At 49.8% G+C, this 18,244-nt stretch overlaps 13 protein-coding genes across 13 annotated transcripts; 3 read left to right on the top strand and 10 right to left on the bottom strand.

Moving 5' to 3' along the window:
* Window positions 1-218: 218 nt before the first annotated feature.
* On the bottom strand, window positions 219-1,452 carry F5J12DRAFT_835857 (uncharacterized protein). Its single transcript, XM_051745938.1, has 6 exons — window positions 1,417-1,452; window positions 1,204-1,366; window positions 1,074-1,152; window positions 785-1,020; window positions 701-753; window positions 219-649 (listed from the first exon to the last, which is right to left on the bottom strand). Exons 2-6 carry the CDS (start codon window positions 1,208-1,210, stop codon window positions 374-376), a joined length of 651 nt encoding a protein of 216 aa, XP_051599571.1. The 5' UTR covers window positions 1,211-1,366; window positions 1,417-1,452; the 3' UTR covers window positions 219-373.
* On the bottom strand, window positions 1,296-1,961 carry F5J12DRAFT_133163 (uncharacterized protein). Its single transcript, XM_051738091.1, has 3 exons — window positions 1,760-1,961; window positions 1,674-1,708; window positions 1,296-1,617 (listed from the first exon to the last, which is right to left on the bottom strand). Exons 1-3 carry the CDS (start codon window positions 1,922-1,924, stop codon window positions 1,488-1,490), a joined length of 330 nt encoding a protein of 109 aa, XP_051599570.1. The 5' UTR covers window positions 1,925-1,961; the 3' UTR covers window positions 1,296-1,487.
* Window positions 1,962-2,009: 48 nt separating this feature from the next.
* F5J12DRAFT_835853 (uncharacterized protein) lies at window positions 2,010-3,621 on the bottom strand. The gene is made up of 5 exons (XM_051745937.1): window positions 3,363-3,621; window positions 2,787-3,306; window positions 2,632-2,733; window positions 2,520-2,577; window positions 2,010-2,467 (listed from the first exon to the last, which is right to left on the bottom strand). The coding sequence occupies exons 1-5, from the start codon at window positions 3,475-3,477 to the stop codon at window positions 2,090-2,092; spliced, it is 1,173 nt and encodes a 390-aa protein (XP_051599569.1). The 5' UTR covers window positions 3,478-3,621; the 3' UTR covers window positions 2,010-2,089.
* Window positions 3,622-4,507: 886 nt separating this feature from the next.
* On the top strand, window positions 4,508-5,393 carry F5J12DRAFT_905996 (N-terminal domain of NEFA-interacting nuclear protein NIP30-domain-containing protein; the record flags this gene model as incomplete). The annotated part of the gene is made up of 6 exons (XM_051748731.1): window positions 4,508-4,626; window positions 4,690-4,753; window positions 4,808-4,825; window positions 4,876-4,915; window positions 4,970-5,093; window positions 5,144-5,393. The coding sequence occupies 6 exons, from the start codon at window positions 4,508-4,510 to the stop codon at window positions 5,391-5,393; spliced, it is 615 nt and encodes a 204-aa protein (XP_051599568.1).
* Window positions 5,394-5,487: 94 nt separating this feature from the next.
* F5J12DRAFT_905995 (nuclear protein DGCR14) lies at window positions 5,488-7,134 on the bottom strand (the record flags this gene model as incomplete). The annotated part of the gene is made up of 5 exons (XM_051748730.1): window positions 5,488-6,044; window positions 6,093-6,306; window positions 6,359-6,883; window positions 6,930-7,073; window positions 7,111-7,134. 5 exons carry the CDS (start codon window positions 7,132-7,134, stop codon window positions 5,488-5,490), a joined length of 1,464 nt encoding a protein of 487 aa, XP_051599567.1.
* Window positions 7,135-7,219: 85 nt separating this feature from the next.
* Window positions 7,220-9,875, bottom strand: F5J12DRAFT_743387 (uncharacterized protein). Its single transcript, XM_051742050.1, has 4 exons — window positions 9,681-9,875; window positions 9,424-9,625; window positions 9,082-9,367; window positions 7,220-9,025 (listed from the first exon to the last, which is right to left on the bottom strand). The coding sequence occupies exons 1-4, from the start codon at window positions 9,752-9,754 to the stop codon at window positions 7,560-7,562; spliced, it is 2,028 nt and encodes a 675-aa protein (XP_051599566.1). The 5' UTR covers window positions 9,755-9,875; the 3' UTR covers window positions 7,220-7,559.
* Window positions 9,876-9,943: 68 nt separating this feature from the next.
* Window positions 9,944-11,734, bottom strand: F5J12DRAFT_835844 (pyruvate dehydrogenase). The gene is made up of 6 exons (XM_051745936.1): window positions 11,616-11,734; window positions 11,409-11,551; window positions 11,291-11,353; window positions 10,574-11,238; window positions 10,355-10,517; window positions 9,944-10,305 (listed from the first exon to the last, which is right to left on the bottom strand). Exons 1-6 carry the CDS (start codon window positions 11,647-11,649, stop codon window positions 10,036-10,038), a joined length of 1,338 nt encoding a protein of 445 aa, XP_051599565.1. The 5' UTR covers window positions 11,650-11,734; the 3' UTR covers window positions 9,944-10,035.
* A 4-nt stretch (window positions 11,735-11,738) lies between these two features.
* F5J12DRAFT_835843 (uncharacterized protein) lies at window positions 11,739-12,756 on the top strand. Its single transcript, XM_051745935.1, has 3 exons — window positions 11,739-11,913; window positions 11,996-12,238; window positions 12,293-12,756. The coding sequence occupies exons 1-3, from the start codon at window positions 11,776-11,778 to the stop codon at window positions 12,380-12,382; spliced, it is 471 nt and encodes a 156-aa protein (XP_051599564.1). The 5' UTR covers window positions 11,739-11,775; the 3' UTR covers window positions 12,383-12,756.
* On the bottom strand, window positions 12,441-13,985 carry F5J12DRAFT_133037 (glycosyltransferase family 8 protein). The gene is made up of 5 exons (XM_051738090.1): window positions 13,648-13,985; window positions 13,567-13,591; window positions 13,370-13,512; window positions 12,627-13,314; window positions 12,441-12,517 (listed from the first exon to the last, which is right to left on the bottom strand). The coding sequence occupies exons 1-4, from the start codon at window positions 13,917-13,919 to the stop codon at window positions 12,822-12,824; spliced, it is 933 nt and encodes a 310-aa protein (XP_051599563.1). The 5' UTR covers window positions 13,920-13,985; the 3' UTR covers window positions 12,441-12,517; window positions 12,627-12,821.
* A 363-nt stretch (window positions 13,986-14,348) lies between these two features.
* On the bottom strand, window positions 14,349-14,593 carry F5J12DRAFT_722071 (ribosomal protein S28e; the record flags this gene model as incomplete). Its single annotated transcript, XM_051741342.1, has 2 exons — window positions 14,349-14,501; window positions 14,555-14,593. Coding segments are annotated over 2 exons (192 nt in total), but the record flags the coding sequence as incomplete, so codon positions are not given.
* A 149-nt stretch (window positions 14,594-14,742) lies between these two features.
* F5J12DRAFT_835833 (uncharacterized protein) lies at window positions 14,743-16,384 on the bottom strand. Its single transcript, XM_051745934.1, has 8 exons — window positions 16,134-16,384; window positions 15,889-16,084; window positions 15,679-15,835; window positions 15,570-15,627; window positions 15,321-15,518; window positions 15,246-15,298; window positions 15,011-15,189; window positions 14,743-14,960 (listed from the first exon to the last, which is right to left on the bottom strand). The coding sequence occupies exons 1-8, from the start codon at window positions 16,340-16,342 to the stop codon at window positions 14,850-14,852; spliced, it is 1,161 nt and encodes a 386-aa protein (XP_051599561.1). The 5' UTR covers window positions 16,343-16,384; the 3' UTR covers window positions 14,743-14,849.
* Window positions 16,385-16,875, top strand: F5J12DRAFT_835831 (uncharacterized protein). The gene is made up of 2 exons (XM_051745933.1): window positions 16,385-16,531; window positions 16,583-16,875. Exons 1-2 carry the CDS (start codon window positions 16,444-16,446, stop codon window positions 16,672-16,674), a joined length of 180 nt encoding a protein of 59 aa, XP_051599560.1. The 5' UTR covers window positions 16,385-16,443; the 3' UTR covers window positions 16,675-16,875.
* F5J12DRAFT_132958 (peroxisomal biogenesis factor 11) lies at window positions 16,709-18,186 on the bottom strand. Its single transcript, XM_051738089.1, has 7 exons — window positions 18,002-18,186; window positions 17,825-17,945; window positions 17,628-17,770; window positions 17,457-17,573; window positions 17,295-17,404; window positions 17,128-17,238; window positions 16,709-17,060 (listed from the first exon to the last, which is right to left on the bottom strand). The coding sequence occupies exons 1-7, from the start codon at window positions 18,086-18,088 to the stop codon at window positions 17,000-17,002; spliced, it is 750 nt and encodes a 249-aa protein (XP_051599559.1). The 5' UTR covers window positions 18,089-18,186; the 3' UTR covers window positions 16,709-16,999.
* Window positions 18,187-18,244: the final 58 nt, after the last annotated feature.

The raw sequence follows: 18,244 nt of genomic DNA, 5'->3' as shown, positions 1-18,244 counted from the left end.
TTTGTGTCCGGGAGCACAAGAATCAGACTATACCGATGCAGAGGCATCTCCTTCATCTGAAGCATCTGGGACGGCGAATGGGTTCTTAGCAAGTCGATGCGGCGTAACGCGCGTTCTGCGTTCTTTAGGCTTCAAGTAAGTTAGCAAGGGGGCGATTGATCATGAGTCTGGCGCATTAGTACCATTGGTCTGAGGTCACTGATAGTTCAGTTAACGTTCAACGTTGTTTCCCACTCCGAGTCATTGCCTTTTCCGCAGAGCACTACTAGCAAGCAGCGTATCTAAAACAACGCGCTCGGGGTACAAACTACGCATGTTACTTGGGCCCTACAGTTCTGAAACAGTGGCTCCACACCACGTACGAATGCTCCCGTCAGGGAGGCACTTGTACTCGCAGCCTTGTCTCCTCTGAGTTTTCGATGGGGTAGTCGCACGATTCCTTTTTGGCGTTCTCTACGCCAACTACAATGAACCCAAAAAGTACGAAGAGAGCTCCTATCACGACCTGGGCTGCAGCAGGTTTGCCAAGGAAAAAATCGCCCGTGACTGCTAACGGAATAGTCAGGCTAAGGCCTATGGTCACTACGAGGGGTGTGGTTTTCAGCATAGCGATGACGTAGATGTAGTCGCTTGAGAGTGTAATGAACATCTATGTCGCGGGATGTAAGTATGGTGGATTTCCTATGAACTGAGTACCCACGTTGACGATAATGGCGACCAACGCCTGACGAGTATTTGGAAGTTCCAAACGTTCTACCCCGAAGATGTGGAGTAAAAGCCCTACTGGGCCAGCATAGGAAGATATTGAAGAGCCCAACAAAGCCGAAAAACAATTGCATGTCTATCCGTGACTCCTCCCGAATCTTAACTTTCAGGAATATCATATACATCGCATAGAGAAGAGCTGAGAGCAGAGCAAGAATATCTCCTATGATTGGGAGCAGATAGAACGGACGGGTCATCGAATATGGTCCGGGATCCTGGGAGTCAGAAAATGAGACAAGAACCACCCCACCGAAGCTAGCATAAATCGTGAAATCTAGTATATGCATTCACAAGCCAGTTCTCCATACCTCAACAGAACCGCGCCAATCTTGACTATAGTTACCGCCTCTACATGGAATACGCGGCCCACTACAAGTGTAAATATACCTATCACATCTTCTAGGTCAAATTGTGGACGACGATAAACAGCGTACCCACCACTCATGCTGGATAAAACGGTCGCGCTTGCTACACTTGTATATGCCAGGGCGGCATTGAGACTCCAGTTGGCGGTGAACCAGAGGAAGGAGAAATACAGGGCTAGCCAAGCGGTCTCCCGAGGGGTAAGCCGCAAGGTTTCATTATAAGAGCGCCGAAAGCCCTAGTGCACAAATGAATATGCGCCGATGTAAAATGCATTTGGAAGGGTACACTGGAATTGGGATTCGCTGGGTATATCCTGCGCTAGTGGTTGATAACTGCGGACACGCAGATAGGGCAGATTAGCACCAGTGAACAATTTCGGGGTGGAGGAGGCGGTTCCACCTGGTGTCCTTATATCTTCCCCGTAGGTGCCGGAGGTAAAATGGGATGAGATAGCAAGTAAACGCAGATGTGCTTGTATACGTGATCCTACGGTTGGAAGTAAATCATATGAACGAGGCTATGAAGCGGGCCTCGGTACATACAAGAAAGGCTTCTGATAGCCTCCAACAAACATGTACTGCGGTAAAATTAGCCAATACTTCCAGTACGGTTGAAATACGGTGCAGACCTGTGTTACGAAGTTGGACAAAGTCCAAAGTATGACGACGACGAGAAGGAGACATATGCCAATGATATAATTGCTGGTTGCAAAATCTTTGAGAGTGCGGGAATCCGACCTTGACCTGGTCCCGTTACTATCGTCTGACACCATACTCATGCGAACTGGGGTCATCCAACAGCGTTGTCGTTGGCCAGGCGGTAAGACGCCTAAGCTCACAATATTCGCATGCGTGGTTCGCTAGTTACGTAAAATACTTTGTACAGTTTCGAGGTTAGTCAAGCAACGTATGTAAGATAACTCAAACAAAGTGTTAAACTACGCCCAATGAAGAGCCTGTTACGATGTACGTGGGCGAATACCTGCATGATATTTGACCTTCTCGAAAATTCTAAAAAGACTGATGACAAGGTTAATGCAGTACGTGATGAGGCTAATGCCGACAAAGAAGATCAATGCGAGTTGACTGTCGCATAGAGTGTCTCCTATGCTTCCTTCTTCAGCGCTAAGACCCGAAACCTGGGACGTCGGTCTCTGTAGTTGACTGTACCACGCAATACTTTGGGCAGACGCGCAGGGGATAGGGGAAGTGAAGAAGTTATCAAAGCAAAGGGACAGGGCTGCAGACCATGCGCAGATGAAGCACACTTCCCAAAGCGTGTGGGCGAGCTTCCCCGATGTGCGCCATAACCCAAGTGGCCGGCCGAAGTACTCAAGCTAAAGCGCGAGGTCAGACCACGACCACACTACGCATATTGCTGACGCTTACATATACAGCTACCATGACATGAACAAGTGTCAGGGGAGCAAACATTATTACAAGTGTCCTGCAGAATGCACGTCAACCGGAAGCCGTACGTCGTAATGATGAGGGAACTGACGGTGAGCTTCCAAGTACACCCCTCACTCCATAGCGCATCTCCAGCCCCCGGATATGTACTGCCAATGCCAATGTGGCAGTGGTGAAGGTAATATTGATGAATCTGAAGAGCTAGAATGATCGTCAACATGACAATGTGATATGAATCGGAGGCACGTACTAAGGGGACGTATGTGCTTGTAAAGTATGAAAGCTCTGATCCCCTTTTTTGAGCGGCTAGCTGTCAACCTCTCAACCCCTGACTCATCATCACATCGTGCATTCAAACCCCTGTCGAGTTGAGAATAGTCGCCTTGACTGTTCGATCGAGACTCCACTTGTGGTATCCGGTTTGTATTGAGCATTGGGCTGCTTGATGGCGTGGCACGATGTGATTCAGGGGACGTGATCGCGGGGAAGCCGGGCGAAACATCGTCTGAGGTTTTTCCATTGTGGTGTGAGGAACCCGGGGCTGCCCAGGTAAAGGAGGCAGCTCCATATCGTGGGGGACTGGTCGTACCCCCGAAATGTGGACGAGCGAAAGCGAACCACCGGGAACGACGCTCTACTCCGTGGCCGGTTAATCTCCCAAGAGAAGATGTAGACGTTGAAGATCGATGAACCATAAAATTCACAGAGCCGTGAAGGTCACCGTCTGTGGCGTGCTCGATTGGCGACGGAGGTTCGTTTGCCCATGCTGCATAATAAGGGTGAGTTCACAAAGTCGCGACTGGACCGTGGTAGTGAGCATACGAGGTGCGGTGACCACTTCCCTGGGAATTGGTGCAGAAGAGAGCCCCCAGCTCTGTGAATGAGAAAAAGACGGGCGAAGGGGGACAGGCTTGTCGGTTGATTGGACAGTGGTCATCGGGACCTAGTACATGGGCTTGCTGACAAAGTAGATACACCAGCATGGTTTGATTAATCACGCGATGCGGCTTCAATCCTCCAGGCAGTGTCAGATGACAACACAATCTTCATAAGGCGAGCGGGCACAGGAAGAAGACGGCAGTATACCAGAATAGCGACAGGACTACAGCAGACGAAGAACCATTAAGCATTTGGATTTTGAAAACTCCGGCAGGAACTGTCCGGCACTCTTAAGCGGGGATTCAATGCGAGTCTCAAATGCTCGTAGGGACGAACACTTCAAGGGGCCAACTAGGGTGTTTGAAGAAATAATACTAGTGACATTCAAGTCTTGAACAGTGTATAGACATCTCATGTACACAGACGACAAGCGAGATGCCAGTCACCTGCCTATGAGCATGATATCCATGATTTCATTGCACTTCCATTTTGTGATGAACTAGCATCATCTTCAGTGTCAGCATTACCCCTTTCCGCATTAATGACATCCACATATCTGTGATAGTGCTTAGATTTTTCAATGCAGGAGTGAGGGCCTGGGATGGCATAGGCGAGAGCCCCATGTACATCAGTCAATCGCGATGAGAACTGAGAAGAGAAAGGAGTGTACTACATATGTGCATACACCCCATGTGGTCTGTGACAAGCTAGACAGGAAACAACAGAAACTCACAGCTGAATTGACATAAAGTTGGTATTCTGGGTATATATGTAGTGCAGTTGATGGCAAGCTGGGCAGAAACTCACACTGTACAGAGGTGTCCAGAATGGACTACCCTGGGAACTCTGTGACTATGGATCATCAGGCGCTGCCCAGGACAGTCCAGCCTGAGTTCCATTTGCTGATGTATTTGGCTGTTACGGTCTTGTGCTAACAAATCTCCAAGCAACACATCACTTTCACTGTACGGTGTGCCCAGAGTGTTCTGTACATTACTGACTGACTGACGCCAGGTCTACCACTACCACGACGAGTCGCTCTTGCGCCTCATACTACATCACCTTGGTTCACTACTAAGCAAGGAACCATGGAAGAAGGAGTCCCTTCAGTGTCTGTCAGTGGGGTTGCATCACGCTTCGTTTCTCAGTCCGACGTCGAGGCTGCTAGGGCTAGAAGGGAGGAGCAGTGGAGAGCCGCATACGCAAGGTTTCTAGCATGCGCACTACTCGTCTTTAGCTTGCTCTTACTTCCATGCACGTCGTCTTCTAGACTCGGTCAAGAACCACCTCCGCAGCCCACGGATGATTCCTTCGATGGCCGAAGCTTGGCTGAGGCGAGTGGTGTTGCTACTCCATTTGGAGCTCCTCTTTGCTCACCGTCACCGTAGAAATTGGCAGCTAATAAGGTACATTGATTCCCCTCGTATCACTAATGTATCTACGACACATCATGCAGGCGGCTAAGCAAGAAGAATGGGAAGAGAAAATGAAACTAGGTAACTATGTACCAAGTTTCCCGTTGTTTTCCTTAGTTTAACACCGAAGGGTAGGCAACCAATTTCGAGCCTTGGAAGAGGACGAAATTGTGTTCCTTGACTCCATACGGGAAAAACAGGCAGAGGAAGAGCGCCTTCGCAAAGCTCAGGATGGAGCAGAATTATCAGATTTTAGAAAGTAACCTGTTCTCTGTCCTAAATTCGCCGCTAGGCTGACTTCGTTCGGAGAGCTGTGGCGGCCAGAGAAAGCGCGATGAACAAACCTTCCCCCGTCATCCCACCGTCTTCGAAGCCCGCAAATAATTCAACCGGAAAGGACAAGGACAAGTCTGCCATTGGCCCACCCAAGAGAGACACGAAAAAAGCTCTGAAGGGAGTCGTTGTGAAGAAAAAGCCCAAGTCACCAGTCCTACCACAGCAAGATCCTGTTATCGCCAGAGACGATCAACCAAAAATGAAGCGTCGCAAGATATCATAATGTTCCCCATGTATCAGTACCTCAGTAATTGCATGCAGTCCTGCTCATCATCATCATCATCATCATCATGTTACGCAATGGCATTAAGCGTATATCATCTCCGCGAATTAGAACTTGGAGTTGGGGTCCACCGTACGTGCTGGAGATCCGCTTCTCTCCGTCTACTGTTACCACCTGACCCTGCCATCTTGCCCGTGACATCAGCTCGTCGCGTAGCTGCAGTACCCACGGTAGTTCTATCCAGCAGTCGCTTGGCAGCGGGTGTCAGATTACCTGCGGCATCCGCCTTGCGCGGCGTCCAATTCGGAGGTGCCATTGTACCAGCTTTTATGCCTCCCCTAGCGGGATGAGCCAACGGCGTACGTCCAATTGATCCACCACGTAACCCGGCCTTTTCCCGGAGGCTCTTCGCTGCGGTCGCTGACAACTTGTGAGAGAGAGCTTCCCGATTTGAAGGCGCCGATATATGAAAGGTATTTGGCGGAAGTATTAGATCCGTAGAATCCTCCGACTGTGGTAGTATCCTTGGTGTAGCATTTAGGGTTCCCCAAGTCATGAGTTGCTTCATCGCGGACGGCCCCATCTCCGCGGAAGAAGGTGACGGTACATGCGACACAAGAGAGAAATTGTTAGGGGGGGTCTTGGGTCTATCTAGCAAGTATGTGAGCGGCGTATCGGCAACGTGGTGAATGTACATACAAGGCGTGCCGCTGATAGCAGCCTCGATACGACTGTAAGTTGGACTGGAGGGTGCAGATAAGTTCTTGGGTTGATCTGTAGCATCCTGTTCCTCCAGACGTGTATTAGCGTGTTTAATGACTTTAGCATCAGGCTGAGCATTCGCCGATGAACTTGCAGGCCTATCGTATGTCGTGACATCGGCATCAGGCGGAAACATGAGGGAATTCCGTGTCTGGCTGCCGTGAGCATTGTGGTACGGAAATAAAATGATGCAGGAAAGTGACCTTAAATTTCCAGGCATCGACCCCAGCAGCACGTGTATCTTTCTGCGGTGCTAGCACATCAACGACAGTTACCTCTGCTTGAGGTTCAGCGACGGACAGTGCTAGTGACTCCTTTCCCTCGTCTAATTGTTTTGGTTCATGTTCTGTGGCCTCCTCCACCATGCTCGACGTGATTAACCCAGCAACATTGGGTTGCTCTATAAGAAACTTCTCCCTCACTCCTGGTACTGGTGGTTGTTCAATCAACATTTTTTCCCTGGCCGTCAACATCCTCTCTCTTTGTTGTTCCACCCTCTTCTGAGCTTCCCAAGCCCACCCCCACCTTTCCTTGCGTTGTCTATTTTCGTCATCCAAAATCTGGGTGAAGCTCGCGTTGTCCTCGGAAGTATACTTCACCTGAAACGTATCCAAGCTCATATTTGTGTCGTATCGTGGCCGCTTGGCAGGGCGTGGCAACGGCACAGGGGTTTCAGATGGGCCAGGTCCGTACGGGGTATCAGAGGGTGTTAGACATAGGGTGCTTCGCTGAGAGGGGATAGGGAGTGCTGCCAATTTCTTGGAGCCTCCGAACGGAAGCATTGATGAGGCTAGCATCCTTCGTTCGCAAAGCATCGAGATAGTCGTTAGTGGCATCCAAGTGGACGAGCGACGGGAAGAAATCTCGGGCGATGATGTGAGATAAAGCTGCCGTGTATTCATCCTCCTCAAGAATTTCCTGCCTATTCAAGGATCTGTTCTGTGGGGCAGTAAACTGTCCTACTCTTAGGTGAAGACATGGTTGGTGAAGCGAGGGGCCTTGCTTGCAAGCTTGTATGAAGGGAAGGAGCCAGCTTATGGGCATTACGTAATTATTACATGTCAATCCCATCCCGCTCACTGTACCATAGAACATACCATAGGTATCAACGACCTCTGCAGGTGCCCAGCTGTAAAAGAAAAGAAAACGAAACAATAAAAGAACGGAAATTCAGTAAAAAAAAGGCACTATCTGTAATATCTTACTGCAGACGAAAGTTGTATATGTATAACGAAAGCGGGTAGCAGGGCACCAGTGGGGTGGTACATAGCGCATTCTGTCATTATCCCGGGTGTCGTCATAAAAACGTAGAATTTAGCCCTCCAGGCTATCCAACCACTGCCCATAGTCTGGGCTCTGGAGAACGTCAAGTATGTAAGTCACTCGTTCGGCTTGCGCGGACTGTTAGCGCCCCAAACCAAATGTACTGCTACCCGACCTTCCTCGGCTCTTCTTGTTCCCGTTCGTAGCCAAGTATGCCCCGCTGTCCTCACCGGGAGGTTGCAGCCCAAAATTCTTTCGTCCATTTACCACTCCAGCAGGTCGTCCAATCCTACTCTGGCTCAGGACAGAGGAATTCACAGAAGAGGGTATGCGGGAGGATCCGCGGGAGGTCAGTTCCGTCTCGACATGATGGTCAGTCTTAGCGTTGTAGGGAGCAGGTTGCTCCCGGCCCATGGCCTCGCTGTCTGACGATGGAGTTGGAGAACTGGGAGTACCAGAACCCAATGACGAACGTTTTGGCAGCGCGTACGAAACAATTCCAGGTCCAGCAGACCGTTTCAACAAGGTGTTACCAGGTGTATGACTGTTCGAATACAAACTTGAAATGGGGAGAGGCAAGAAGGTGGGTGTGGTAGGCCGAGAGGACGGCGTCGGGATCGAGCTGACCGTGGCAATGGTACTCATGCTCGCTCCAGACAGGCGCGATTGTGGTCGCCGAGCCGTGCTCTGAGCCAGAGGGTTGGGCTTTGAAAATGTGGGCGAAGACGCCTTGGGAAGACCAGTACGGTATGCACTTGGCCCTGAAGGGCTGGACACTCGCCGGCGCTCTTTCTCCAAATTCTTAATTGGAGAAGGGGTATCGTCCATAATCAATACCCATCCGGACGCGTTCGGATCAGGTGTCGTAGCTTCACTCTTCTTGGTGTCAATATCTGCACTGTATCGTTTAGGGGTCGGTTTGTTGAGCTTGGAGTCAAGTGCAGCTGTGCGGAAAGCGGCTGTCTTGGGCCCAGAGGAAGCTGAAGCTGGAGAAGCCGTCATTACCGTAGGCAAAGCTAAGGCATTTGCGCCTTGTCTGCCAGCACTGCTGCCCATACGAAGGCGAGGAACTCGAGTGTGGATCTTTTGCTCCAAGTTCTTGACCCTGGCTCGCATTTCGGAAACCATCTGGACTCCTCGACTTTTCGTTGCTACCATTGGGATGGCACTGGCTGCTTGAGCGACGGGTGTCGAAGGGGAAGGAAAATTCGGGCGAGGAATCGGTGGCCGAAAAGGATTTCGCGGAGCGGGAACAGCAGGCAATGTGCTTGAGCGGGTGATGGGGGGCGGAGTAGAATGGGCAGTATTGATTCTGTTCGTCTGAAAAAGGGCTCGCGGCAATGCAATGGGGTGCCCCGAGGTTGAACCAGAAGACACAGATGATGGATGAGAGCGCGTTGATAATGATTTGCCGGGAGCAGACAATTCTGCTAATTGAAGATCAGGTGGGGGTGGAGTGTGGAGTAAATTCTCTTCTGTAGAAGATGGTGTAATTTGGGGTGACGTTGAGGGCGCGGCAGATGCGGGAGATTCTGTAGCAGGAGCTGAAACTTTAGACTGGAGTGCTGCGAGCTGGTCTTGCAGTATAGATATTTCAACCCCAGCGTCTTTTGTCAAGGTTTCAGTCGACATAAATACGTCTAAAATGGAGAATGGAACAGACCTCTTAATTCGTCTTTCAACCGCTGACACTCCTCTTCCAGATGGGCTTTGTCAAGCAATTCGTGCTCTAGGAGGATCTTCTCTTCAAGAGCACGAGAATATTTCGCTTCAATATCAGCCAAGCTAGAGCTGACTGCTCGTTCGTTACGCTCTAAATCGTCGTTTCCCATTTCGAGTTCGCGTAGTTGTACCTTCAACTTTTGACACTCCTGTCTCAGTGTATCCAACTCGCGCTGCAAGGAAGTCGTGGTTGTGTTGTGGGTTGTCTGCAGTGACATGAACTTGGACTACCACAGGGTAAGAATTGTTGGAACTTGACGGGACTTGAATTCGAACGACAAACCTTCCATTCATCTCTGTCTGACTCTACACGAGAAATCTTGACCTTGAGATCTTGCTGTGCCTTCTCTGTCCGTTCAATTTCCTTGATGAGCTCCTCTTCCAGCTCCTTGCTGGAGGTGTGAAATTCGTCGAGCTCAGCCCGGGTTTCAGCAAGCATGTCGGCAACTTCATAGTATTTCGTCTTCCAATCTGTGGAAGAATAGCTAAAGGAGTCGTATGTCAAACCTAGGGGTTGCGTGGCAGAAGGGAAGGGTATACTTGATCTGGTTGTCGTCAACTGAAGCCATTAAAGGACTCCGAAGCGCATCTGTAGCGGAGAGCACCGCTGTCATAGACCAAGTGAATACAATACAGCCTAGAAAAACAACCAGAGACAAGGACTGAGCGTCGACAAGGCGCACCGACCAGAAGCAGTTTGCCACAGCTGGTGACAACACGAACCGAGAGCTGCTTATGTAACCCACTTATTACACGTTTCTGAGCATTATTATTCCTTGATTATTCCTCAAGATAATATCGTTCATGATTGAAATGTTAAATTGGGCACAGATATCCTCATGGGTAGCACATGAACCGTACGCGTAATAATCTATAAAAGCAGTGCGATAGGCACTTAGAGCATAAAGGTTAACGGGTTCTCTAAGTAGCCTTTGAAAGCAGCCATCCAACGCGCCCCAACTGCACCGTCAACGACCCGATGATCGGAACTCAGTGTAACCTTCATTACGTTGACAGTCTTGAACCCTCGTTCTTCTTCCGGGGCGGGAACGATAGAGGGCTTCGTGCTACCAACAGCAAGTATACAGGACTGAGGAAGGTTGATGATAGCCGTGAAGTGGTCAATGTCAAACATGCCGAGGTTGGAAACAGTGAACGTTCCTCCCTGGATATACAGTAAGAATCAGGCGTATTCGAACAAGTGTATGCCTTACCTGGTATTCTTGAGGAGTGAGCTTGCCATCCCGGGCCTTCTTAGCAAGCCCTTTGGCTTCCGCAGAGATGGTCGCTAGCCCCTTGGAACCCACATCTTTAACTATTGGGGTGATCAGACCAGTAGGTGTCGCAACAGCTACTGAAATGTCCGCCTTGCTGTACCTGGAAGCCGTTGGTTCAAAATAAATGAATAAACAATGATAGGAAACAATACAAACTGCCTGATGACTTCCCCTAGCCAAGCTGAGTTGGCCTCTGGAACATCAGCGAGAGCACAGGCCACCGCCTTGAGAACAAAGTCATTCACGCTGAGCTTAGCAGTCTTGTCTTTTTCTCCCAGCGTCTTGTTGAAGACCTCACGCAGCTTCAGAACTTTATCCATGTTGATTTCGACGGTCAAGTAATAATGAGGTAGCTCCTGTTTGGACTGCGTGAGACGGGTACCGATGACTTTGCGCATGTTGGAGATCGGGATATCGACATATTCTGCAGTTGGTGGTGCTGGCTCAACAGCAGAGATAGGAGGTTGGTATTTCTCGACGTCCTCGCATATGATACGACCTTCGGGACCAGTACCCTTGACTTGGGACAGGGGAATACCCCGGTCCAGGGCAATCTTCTTGGCTATTGGAGAAGCAAATATGCGAGCACCCTTGGCTAACCCTGGCTTGGCCTCTTGAGGCTGAGACTGTGGGACTGGGTCTTTGGGTGCCTCGGAAGTTGACGGAGCAGAAGGCTTGGATTCCTCCTTTGCTGTGGGCTCAGGAGAAGGTTGAGCTGCCGACTCGGAAGCCATCTGGGCGGCGCCAGACAGGTCGTCGCCCTCCTCAGCCATTATTGCTATTGGCAAGCCTACGGATATGTTTTTGGCGCCGTCCGGAATCTAGCCAATGTAGTGAGCATAACTCACGACACCAAAAGATGTCAATACATACGATGATTTTCGCGAGGATACCATCATCCTGTGCCTCAACGTCTATAGTTGCCTTGTCGGTTTCCTCGGAGGTTGTAAGAACGAGTCGAGGCACGGCGCATCACCACTTGAAGACTTACGATCTCAAGCAACACATCTCCAGCAGAGAAGGCTTCGCCTTCTTTCTTTTTCCAGGCAGCAATACCACCCTCCGTCATGGTGGGGCTCATTGCAGGCATTGCAAACTTGGAGAGGGCATGTCTCCGAGAAGAAGTATGCAGACCTTCGGTCAGGACGCGTGTTAGTCTCTGGGCTGTCGGGAGAAAAGAGAAAGAGAATAGACCTACTCCGTGTAGCAAAGCGTGCAAGCGAGGAAGCCATGGCTGTTACACAAAGAAGTGAATGAAAAGCAAATGGGCAGCTTTTTTGAGGTCCCAAATATCCCCAAACCTGCGGGACAAGCGTTTCCGGCTTTTTCCATCTAGCTAGGGATTACATACTAGTGTCATGACCTCCGAAACACTACTACCGGGCCAACCAGTCGCCCTACCCCTCGGTCCCTCCCCCACCCTCGGTGCTGGATTGTATGCCAAGGATGGTCATGTTAGGGCGAGTCTCGTCGGGGTACCTCGATATGAAGGACCTGTTGGTTTCTTTCCCCTTCCATATTCACGGACTGCTTGAATGACCAGTGAATCATGTCTTCGGCGATACGTTGGTCGAACAGACGTTAGCAATATCACGCGCACGACCACACCCTCCAACTACGAATTCGGTGGTTCTTGGAGTAGTCACGCGCTTGTCACCACTACAAGCTACTGTGGCCATATCCGTCGTGGACGGACTCCCTCTGCCCGCAGGCGAGGAATTCACCGGAGTCATACGAAGTCAAGACGTTAGGGCGACAGAGAAGGACAAGGTGAGAATTGGGGAGTGTTTTCGTGGAGGAGATGTCATAAAGGGCACTGTAGTAAATGTTACTTCCACATGAATGACTTCTCGTGGTGTGACCACCTCTGCGCAGATATCTCTCGGTGATGCTCGCAGCTACTACATAACGACAGCTCGCAATGACCTTGGAGTCATCTTCGCGACCAGCGAGGCCGGTGCGTGACACCCATTTTGTTTTTCACATCCTCACATGTTTGATTATTCCGCAGGAGCAACAATGGAACCAATGTCATGGCAGGCGATGAGGTGTCCGCGAACTGGCCGGATAGAAAAGCGTAAATGTGCGAAACCCGAAAACCTGTAGTACAAATGTCGTGAGCACGAGCTTGAGCAATCTGGTTGTCAGCATTTAGCACTGATCTAAACTTGCGCCCTACGTGGATCATGAAAAAGGAAATTTCGCTTACAGCATGCTGGAGTTATAAGTGGAACAATCCCTGGATGTGTGGATTATCCATGAAGCTACGGGTGGGACTCCTGACATGATTTTTTATCTTGCGTTACCTGGGTTCAAACCCCCTTCGCAACTCTACAGCATTTGTCCTGTGGGTGATTTCTGGGCACGTTTCTTTCTTTCATCAGCCAGGCGTGTACAGAAATCCTCATTTTGCGACATTCGCTAGTACTAGTTCCCAGTCCTCATTGTTCTCCTGCATTTCAGCCGCCAATTTTTCGAACCGATCCCACCACCACTGATTGCACTTGTCACATTCACCCTTCCCATCTTGGGGAACCCTGGCCTGCCACGGCTTATCCGCTAAGATGTAGTGCAAACATTTGATCTCCTCGTCACGCCACAGTGGTTTGTGGATAATCATCAACGTTTTGAGGGCGTTGTACTTCCAAGGTAACGGTTCCCACCTACCCTTGAAGAAGTCGGCAAGGAGGTCCTGATCGGGGAATGACCAAGTTGGAACAAGTGGCGAGGTGTGAAGGTGAGTGTACACAGACTGAGCGAGCTCGAGGGAAGGTTTTAATACTACAAGACCCGAATTTAGTTGCGTATGAGGGCGTGGGCTGTCTTTGGTTATCTTGGTTGGAGATGTCGAACCTGACGGGTGTACCAGAGGGGTGTAAGCACAGTTCGCTGGTACCCTTAGGAAGTTACATCGCTCAGCGACCAAATCGTAGACGGTATAAGTATACTGACCAGTCAGGAGGATAGTGAGGCAATTTCCTAGGATTGCATGCGCACACATGAGTGGCGGCGATACTGTCCTCGGGGAGTTCAATATCAAACAGCTCGTCCATATTGCGCATGACGATCATGTCAGCATCGAGGAGGACCGCTCGCTGGTGACATTGGATCATCGAATGAAAGATGTAAAATTAGTGGGTACCACCCACTTTGAATTCCACGAGCTCGAAGACTCTACACCCAGTGACGTCAACGCAAATGCCTCTGGGTTGCTTACATCGGAAGCTCACCTTAACTTTGTCCAAGTGTCGCGAAACCTAACATCGTGAGTTGCCAACGAATGGACATTTGGCAGAGACTCAAGGGCCGTGATATCTCTTAGTTGTATGTCCCTCCTTGCGAGGACATCCCTACACTCCTGGGGCACCGATGGTGTCACCATTACAACCAACGGGTAACATGTTCCCACTGATCGAAGGGTGTAGTCAAGGACCAGCACGCCGGGAAGATAGCTCGACTTCGTCAGCAAGGTCACGTAGGCTGCCTTACGGTCCAAAGACATAGCAGTGGACCGATCAAGCGGCGTGTGAAGACGTCAAGCAATGGATAACCACGCGCGCTTTCGTAGTAGGGATTAGTAGGTTAGGGGGCAGCATTATTCTAGATCTGAGGGTTTTGCCACTGGATTATTCGAGCGAACGGACTGTAACAGACCCCCTGACGGCTGCCAGTTCTGCCATACTGCAACAACACTAGCGTTGGTGTACCCGGCGTACACCGGCGCCCATAGCTCAAGTACTTATCATCTCAGGTCGTATCTTCTATTTGCACAGTCAACAACACAGGTCCTATATGCCTGAATTCAATCTGGCCATGGAATATATGAAACGATGCTTATAGCGAATGAAAAAAGAAAGAAAGAAACGAGACATTTTTAACGGAGGCGGCTGAGCAACGAGTCAGGTACAGACTAAGTCGGAAAACTCCTCACTTACCGAGCTTCACGTTCACTCTCCAAGAGCGCAAGGATGTCCTCTTCCCGGACAGGACCTTTTACATTTCGGATGATTGTACGTGTGGTGTCATCCATGAATTCGACACGGACTTGTGTAACACCTCCTCGTGAACCAGTTCGTCCAAGAACCTATGATGGATATCTCAGAGGCCCATACACATATAAGTAGCGTGGTCATTAACTTTTATTACTTTGGCCAATTTTACTTGAGACTTTGTCGAGTCCTGCGTCAATTGTCAGCCAAACGGTCTGAAGTTTCCATCACATGCATACATACCATGTTGACGACGACTGTGGTTTGGAAGGAGGGACTGGGCGATAAAGTTTGTACTAAATAAAGTTTTCGCAAAGCTCCGCCGGAAAGTTGCGGGGGGTCAACACAGCTCCATTATGTAATACACATTGCGCTCAATCAATTGCTTATTAGAATATTTGGTGCGAGAATATAACGGACAAGGTCTGTATGCACAATGAATTTTACGACGGCATATTCCCCTCAACAGTGGTCGTATCCTGACCAAGCAGCTTCTTCGTCCGCTTTTCTGAGGCTTTTCCCTTGAGCACGTTCTCTATGAAGTACTCTCCTGCCTGGAAGGTAATTTAATAAGGTGATTCTGTGACACGTCGTAATACCTTACCTTGTAACTACTTCTAACCAATGGACCGCTGGCCACATATAAGAAGTTCATGTCTTCGGCGATCTGTTTCCACCTGGCAAACTCCGCCGGCTCCACGTAGCGATCTACTTTCATATGGCGTTTCGTTGGGCGCATGTACTGCCCGAAGGTTACGACGTCTACGTCAACCTTTCGTAGCTCTTGCGGATATGCGTAAGACACGAGCAAGCATGTGCTTTCGCGTTACAACACTTACCTCTCAAAGCATCCATAACTTGTTCCTCATTCTCGCCTACACCGAGCATAACACTGGTCTTTGTAATGCGCACACCCGTCCTTCTTAGCGTGTTCAAGCACGCTCAAACTTTGGCGGAAAGTCGCGCGTCGATCCCGAACAAATGGCGTCAATGCTTCAACCGTTTCGATGTTGTGCGCATAAATATCTAGCCCGGATTTTGCGACAACGGAAACGCATTCTAATGACCCTCCAAAGTCACCCGTCAGAGCTTCCACTAGAATTTGGGGAGCCCTGAAATTTGGGTTGGCGAATGTCAAACAAACGATGTAAGGTGACACCTACTTTTGCTTGAGCTTCATAATGGTTTCGGCGAAATGGTGCGCGCCACCGTCAACGAGATCTGAGGGAAAGAGTTGAGACGATATACTTTGGTAAAATAAGATGACACTACCATCCCTATCCACGCTTGTGAGGACGATGTAGCCAAGACCCCAGCGACTTATGGCTTCTGCAGTGTGCTCAGGTTCGTGAGGATCCAACGGGGGAGGCGCGCGAGAAGTTTTCACGGAGCAGAATCGGCAACCTCGGGTGCACGTATCCCCCATGAGCTGAAAACGTAGAGTGAGCTATTGACACGGTCGGAGGAAACAACACTAAGCACCATGATTGTCGCGGTTGCAGCGCGCCGGCCGTCTTCCTCCGACGCGCCCTCCTTTCCACCCCAACAGTCCCCAATATTTGGACAGCGTGCCTCCTCGCAAACAGTGTGCAGGTTTAAGCCCCTGAGATCATTCTTAATTCTATTGTACGAAGCCCCAGATGGTATTTTGGTCTTCAAGAAGTCCGGAAGGCGTGGCCTGGAATATGTGTGGCACCAAAGTTAGGACGAAGAACGGGAGGACTCACCCCTTTGTGTTTCCGAGAACCACCTTTTCTACGGGATCCTGGGAGATGAAGTCATCTAATGATGGTCCATCCGCAAGGACTCGGGAAAAGTTGGTCTTGGAATTCTTGGTGCTCATGCTGGATGGCATAGCCAAATATCGCACATGACCTCGAACGCAGCGAAGAGGACGAGGATATAACAAAAACTTCAGGAGTGAGGTGCTGGCCATTGGGACCTGACTGGGACGTGGATGCAAGGCCAAGTGTGTCTCAAAAAGGAAATCCATGTTTATTCCTTTTTGCATTTTTTCCGGGATCCCGACGTACGCCGATGAACGCACTTTCTCGAAGGGAAGAGGAAACCCTTCTCAAAACCACGAAAGCACGCGCATTAAAGGAATGTGATCAAGTTGTCAGAGGTACCCGTTCCTTCCCATCAGTGGTGGATTGCACTGAGGAGAGCTTCTAAGACTTCGCGGAGTGTGCTACTGGTCGCACGGTGTCGGTCGTATGGGCTTGTAGGGATCAGTATAAGTCTTTGCAAGAGTGCATGTTGCAGTAGTAAGTATCTTGCTCTCACCTCTCCATCTGATTGCGTGATTGTACGTATGATTTTCAGCACAGGGCCTGAACCAATGGCCAAGGTACGAGCTGAGTATATGCGCCTGAGGAACCAAATATCCCCTGGAGCCGAAGGCCCAACTGGTTGCGGAGTCCGCCACATCGTAAAACTAAACTAGGGCTAAAATTTAAGCTTGCCACCTGGACCACATATACTCAAGTCAATGAACCGGATCACTGTCGTACAAAGCTGGTCTATAACTTTACAAGAGTATCGAGTTTGATGGTTTACACACGATTATGTTGTAACGAAGGTAAAATCTGCCTTACTTTGACCCATTGACTGCAATCCACTGCGTGCGCATACCCATGATCGAAGACGTTAACCTAAGGTTCCGGTGGCAATGTCAGCACATGGGGTGTCGAACATTCTTTTATCTTTGGGAAGACTAACCCTGCTAGACCAACTATGCCATCGTTGACATTTACAAGCCCTAAGCTCGAGGCTGGTATCCAGATGTCCATGATATCGATTATGAATTGATAGCGAACGTCCTCCCGCATTCTGTTTCAATTTAATCTTCAAAATCTCGCAAGGGAAAAAAAAAAAAAAGAACGAACTTCTGAAGGGTAAGTTGCCTCAACTCTCTCTGCGCTTCGTGTGCGAGGTCCTTCTCGCCGTGACTGTCTGGAAAACGCAACTTCTTTGTTTCCGTTGCAAGTCTGCCAGCCTATAACAATCGATGAGAGATCTTTCAATCACCGTAGAACGATGGATGCTACCTTGAGTAAGCCATGTACGACACTAAATAATATCCCGGATAGCCAGAATTGATTGGAGACTCTAGCCACTTTCTGACTGGTGGAAGGTTTGAGGTTTATAATCTTGACGGCGTTTGCCTAAGCGCGTAGGAAGGTAAGATCGGGGTTATGGGATGTCCAGGAAGTACCGACCCAAACCACTGCGTCGTAAACCAGGTATCCGAAATAACTTATCTGGCGGCCAATGGTAGCGAGTTGTTCGCCGACATCTCCGGCTGTCTGCGCAGCGCGCAGGGCGGCTTGTAGATGTTCCACAGGCTTACCGAGTCGCATTACTAACGAATAGAATGTACTAAGTCAAGCGTCAGCGAACATTATAATGGACTCACGTTTGCGTGCAAGTGCGAGATGGCTCTTCAGTGCTGTCCAGCGGGTGGCCTGGAGATTCTGACCCCTTGATTGTAAATACCAGGCGAGGAAACGGGCGAAGTACTGAACAGTCCGGTAGAGCTGCAGAGCAATACATATCGTTGTGATTAACAAGCGATGGTAAGGTTTTGTCTTACCTTGTCTCTACCAAGGTTCGTCCCCCCGTATTTAAGCGCCTGAGAGACGTACGGGTGCAGGATTACCTGGGACGCGGCTGTGGACATTTCTTGGTGATAGAGCACACAGATGGAAACTGAGGATGGGGAGACTGTAATATAGTACGGGTGGCAGAGTGACCATGCCGCCTTGACTGCAATCACCTCCGCCGTATTTACCTGGAGGAAATCACGTGAAACTTCCGTTTCCGTCTTCCGGTGGTC

Source organism: Pisolithus orientalis (genome assembly GCF_024613125.1).
Source record: "Pisolithus orientalis strain OTSU chromosome Unknown F5J12scaffold_16, whole genome shotgun sequence".
NCBI lineage: Eukaryota > Fungi > Basidiomycota > Agaricomycetes > Boletales > Pisolithaceae > Pisolithus > Pisolithus orientalis.
This window is presented reverse-complemented; position numbering and strand designations above follow the sequence as displayed.

Excerpts from the sequence above, each read along its gene's own strand:
- F5J12DRAFT_835857 (XM_051745938.1), bottom strand. Across the intron at positions 754-784 it reads TATCTTCCTATGCTGGCCCA|AACGTTTGGAACTTCCAAAT; the intron begins GTAGGGCTTTTA and ends TCTTCGGGGTAG. Across the intron at positions 650-700 it reads TGGTCGCCATTATCGTCAAC|ATGTTCATTACACTCTCAAG; the intron begins GTGGGTACTCAG and ends CCCGCGACATAG.
- F5J12DRAFT_133163 (XM_051738091.1), bottom strand. The coding sequence starts at position 1,924 with ATGACCCCAGTTCGCATGAGTATGGTGTCAGACGATAGTAACGGGACC. Across the intron at positions 1,709-1,759 it reads TGTCCAACTTCGTAACACAG|TACATGTTTGTTGGAGGCTA; the intron begins GTCTGCACCGTA and ends ATTTTACCGCAG. Across the intron at positions 1,618-1,673 it reads GGCTATCAGAAGCCTTTCTT|GATCACGTATACAAGCACAT; the intron begins GTATGTACCGAG and ends TTCCAACCGTAG.
- F5J12DRAFT_835853 (XM_051745937.1), bottom strand. The coding sequence starts at position 3,477 with ATGACCACTGTCCAATCAACCGACAAGCCTGTCCCCCTTCGCCCGTCT. Across the intron at positions 3,307-3,362 it reads GGAAGTGGTCACCGCACCTC|CATGGGCAAACGAACCTCCG; the intron begins GTATGCTCACTA and ends CTTATTATGCAG. Across the intron at positions 2,578-2,631 it reads GGTGTACTTGGAAGCTCACC|GACACTTGTAATAATGTTTG; the intron begins GTCAGTTCCCTC and ends TGCATTCTGCAG.
- F5J12DRAFT_743387 (XM_051742050.1), bottom strand. The coding sequence starts at position 9,754 with ATGACAGCGGTGCTCTCCGCTACAGATGCGCTTCGGAGTCCTTTAATG. Across the intron at positions 9,626-9,680 it reads GTTGACGACAACCAGATCAA|CTATTCTTCCACAGATTGGA; the intron begins GTATACCCTTCC and ends CGACTCCTTTAG. Across the intron at positions 9,026-9,081 it reads GTTGAAAGACGAATTAAGAG|ACGCTGGGGTTGAAATATCT; the intron begins GTCTGTTCCATT and ends CCTTGACAAAAG.
- F5J12DRAFT_835844 (XM_051745936.1), bottom strand. The coding sequence starts at position 11,649 with ATGGCTTCCTCGCTTGCACGCTTTGCTACACGGA. Across the intron at positions 11,354-11,408 it reads GAGATGTGTTGCTTGAGATC|GAAACCGACAAGGCAACTAT; the intron begins GTAAGTCTTCAA and ends ACAACCTCCGAG. Across the intron at positions 10,518-10,573 it reads CTAGGGGAAGTCATCAGGCA|GTACAGCAAGGCGGACATTT; the intron begins GTTTGTATTGTT and ends AACGGCTTCCAG.
- F5J12DRAFT_835843 (XM_051745935.1), top strand. The coding sequence starts at position 11,776 with ATGACCTCCGAAACACTACTACCGGGCCAACCAGTCGCCCTACCCCTC. Across the intron at positions 11,914-11,995 it reads TACCTCGATATGAAGGACCT|ACGTTAGCAATATCACGCGC; the intron begins GTTGGTTTCTTT and ends TTGGTCGAACAG. Across the intron at positions 12,239-12,292 it reads ATGTCATAAAGGGCACTGTA|ATATCTCTCGGTGATGCTCG; the intron begins GTAAATGTTACT and ends ACCTCTGCGCAG.
- F5J12DRAFT_133037 (XM_051738090.1), bottom strand. The coding sequence starts at position 13,919 with ATGTCTTTGGACCGTAAGGCAGCCTACGTGACCTTGCTGACGAAGTCG. Across the intron at positions 13,592-13,647 it reads GACACTTGGACAAAGTTAAG|AGTCTTCGAGCTCGTGGAAT; the intron begins GTGAGCTTCCGA and ends CACTGGGTGTAG. Across the intron at positions 13,513-13,566 it reads TCGAGCTCGTGGAATTCAAA|CGAGCGGTCCTCCTCGATGC; the intron begins GTGGGTGGTACC and ends CAATGTCACCAG.
- F5J12DRAFT_835833 (XM_051745934.1), bottom strand. The coding sequence starts at position 16,342 with ATGGCCAGCACCTCACTCCTGAAGTTTTTGTTATATCCTCGTCCTCTT. Across the intron at positions 15,519-15,569 it reads ATTATGAAGCTCAAGCAAAA|GGCTCCCCAAATTCTAGTGG; the intron begins GTAGGTGTCACC and ends CCCAAATTTCAG. Across the intron at positions 15,190-15,245 it reads AGTTATGGATGCTTTGAGAG|AGCTACGAAAGGTTGACGTA; the intron begins GTAAGTGTTGTA and ends CATATCCGCAAG.
- F5J12DRAFT_835831 (XM_051745933.1), top strand. The coding sequence starts at position 16,444 with ATGAACGCACTTTCTCGAAGGGAAGAGGAAACCCTTCTCAAAACCACG. Across the intron at positions 16,532-16,582 it reads ATGTGATCAAGTTGTCAGAG|ACTTCGCGGAGTGTGCTACT; the intron begins GTACCCGTTCCT and ends AGAGCTTCTAAG.
- F5J12DRAFT_132958 (XM_051738089.1), bottom strand. The coding sequence starts at position 18,088 with ATGTCCACAGCCGCGTCCCAGGTAATCCTGCACCCGTACGTCTCTCAG. Across the intron at positions 17,946-18,001 it reads CGAACCTTGGTAGAGACAAG|CTCTACCGGACTGTTCAGTA; the intron begins GTAAGACAAAAC and ends ATTGCTCTGCAG. Across the intron at positions 17,771-17,824 it reads TCTCGCACTTGCACGCAAAC|TAATGCGACTCGGTAAGCCT; the intron begins GTGAGTCCATTA and ends TCTATTCGTTAG.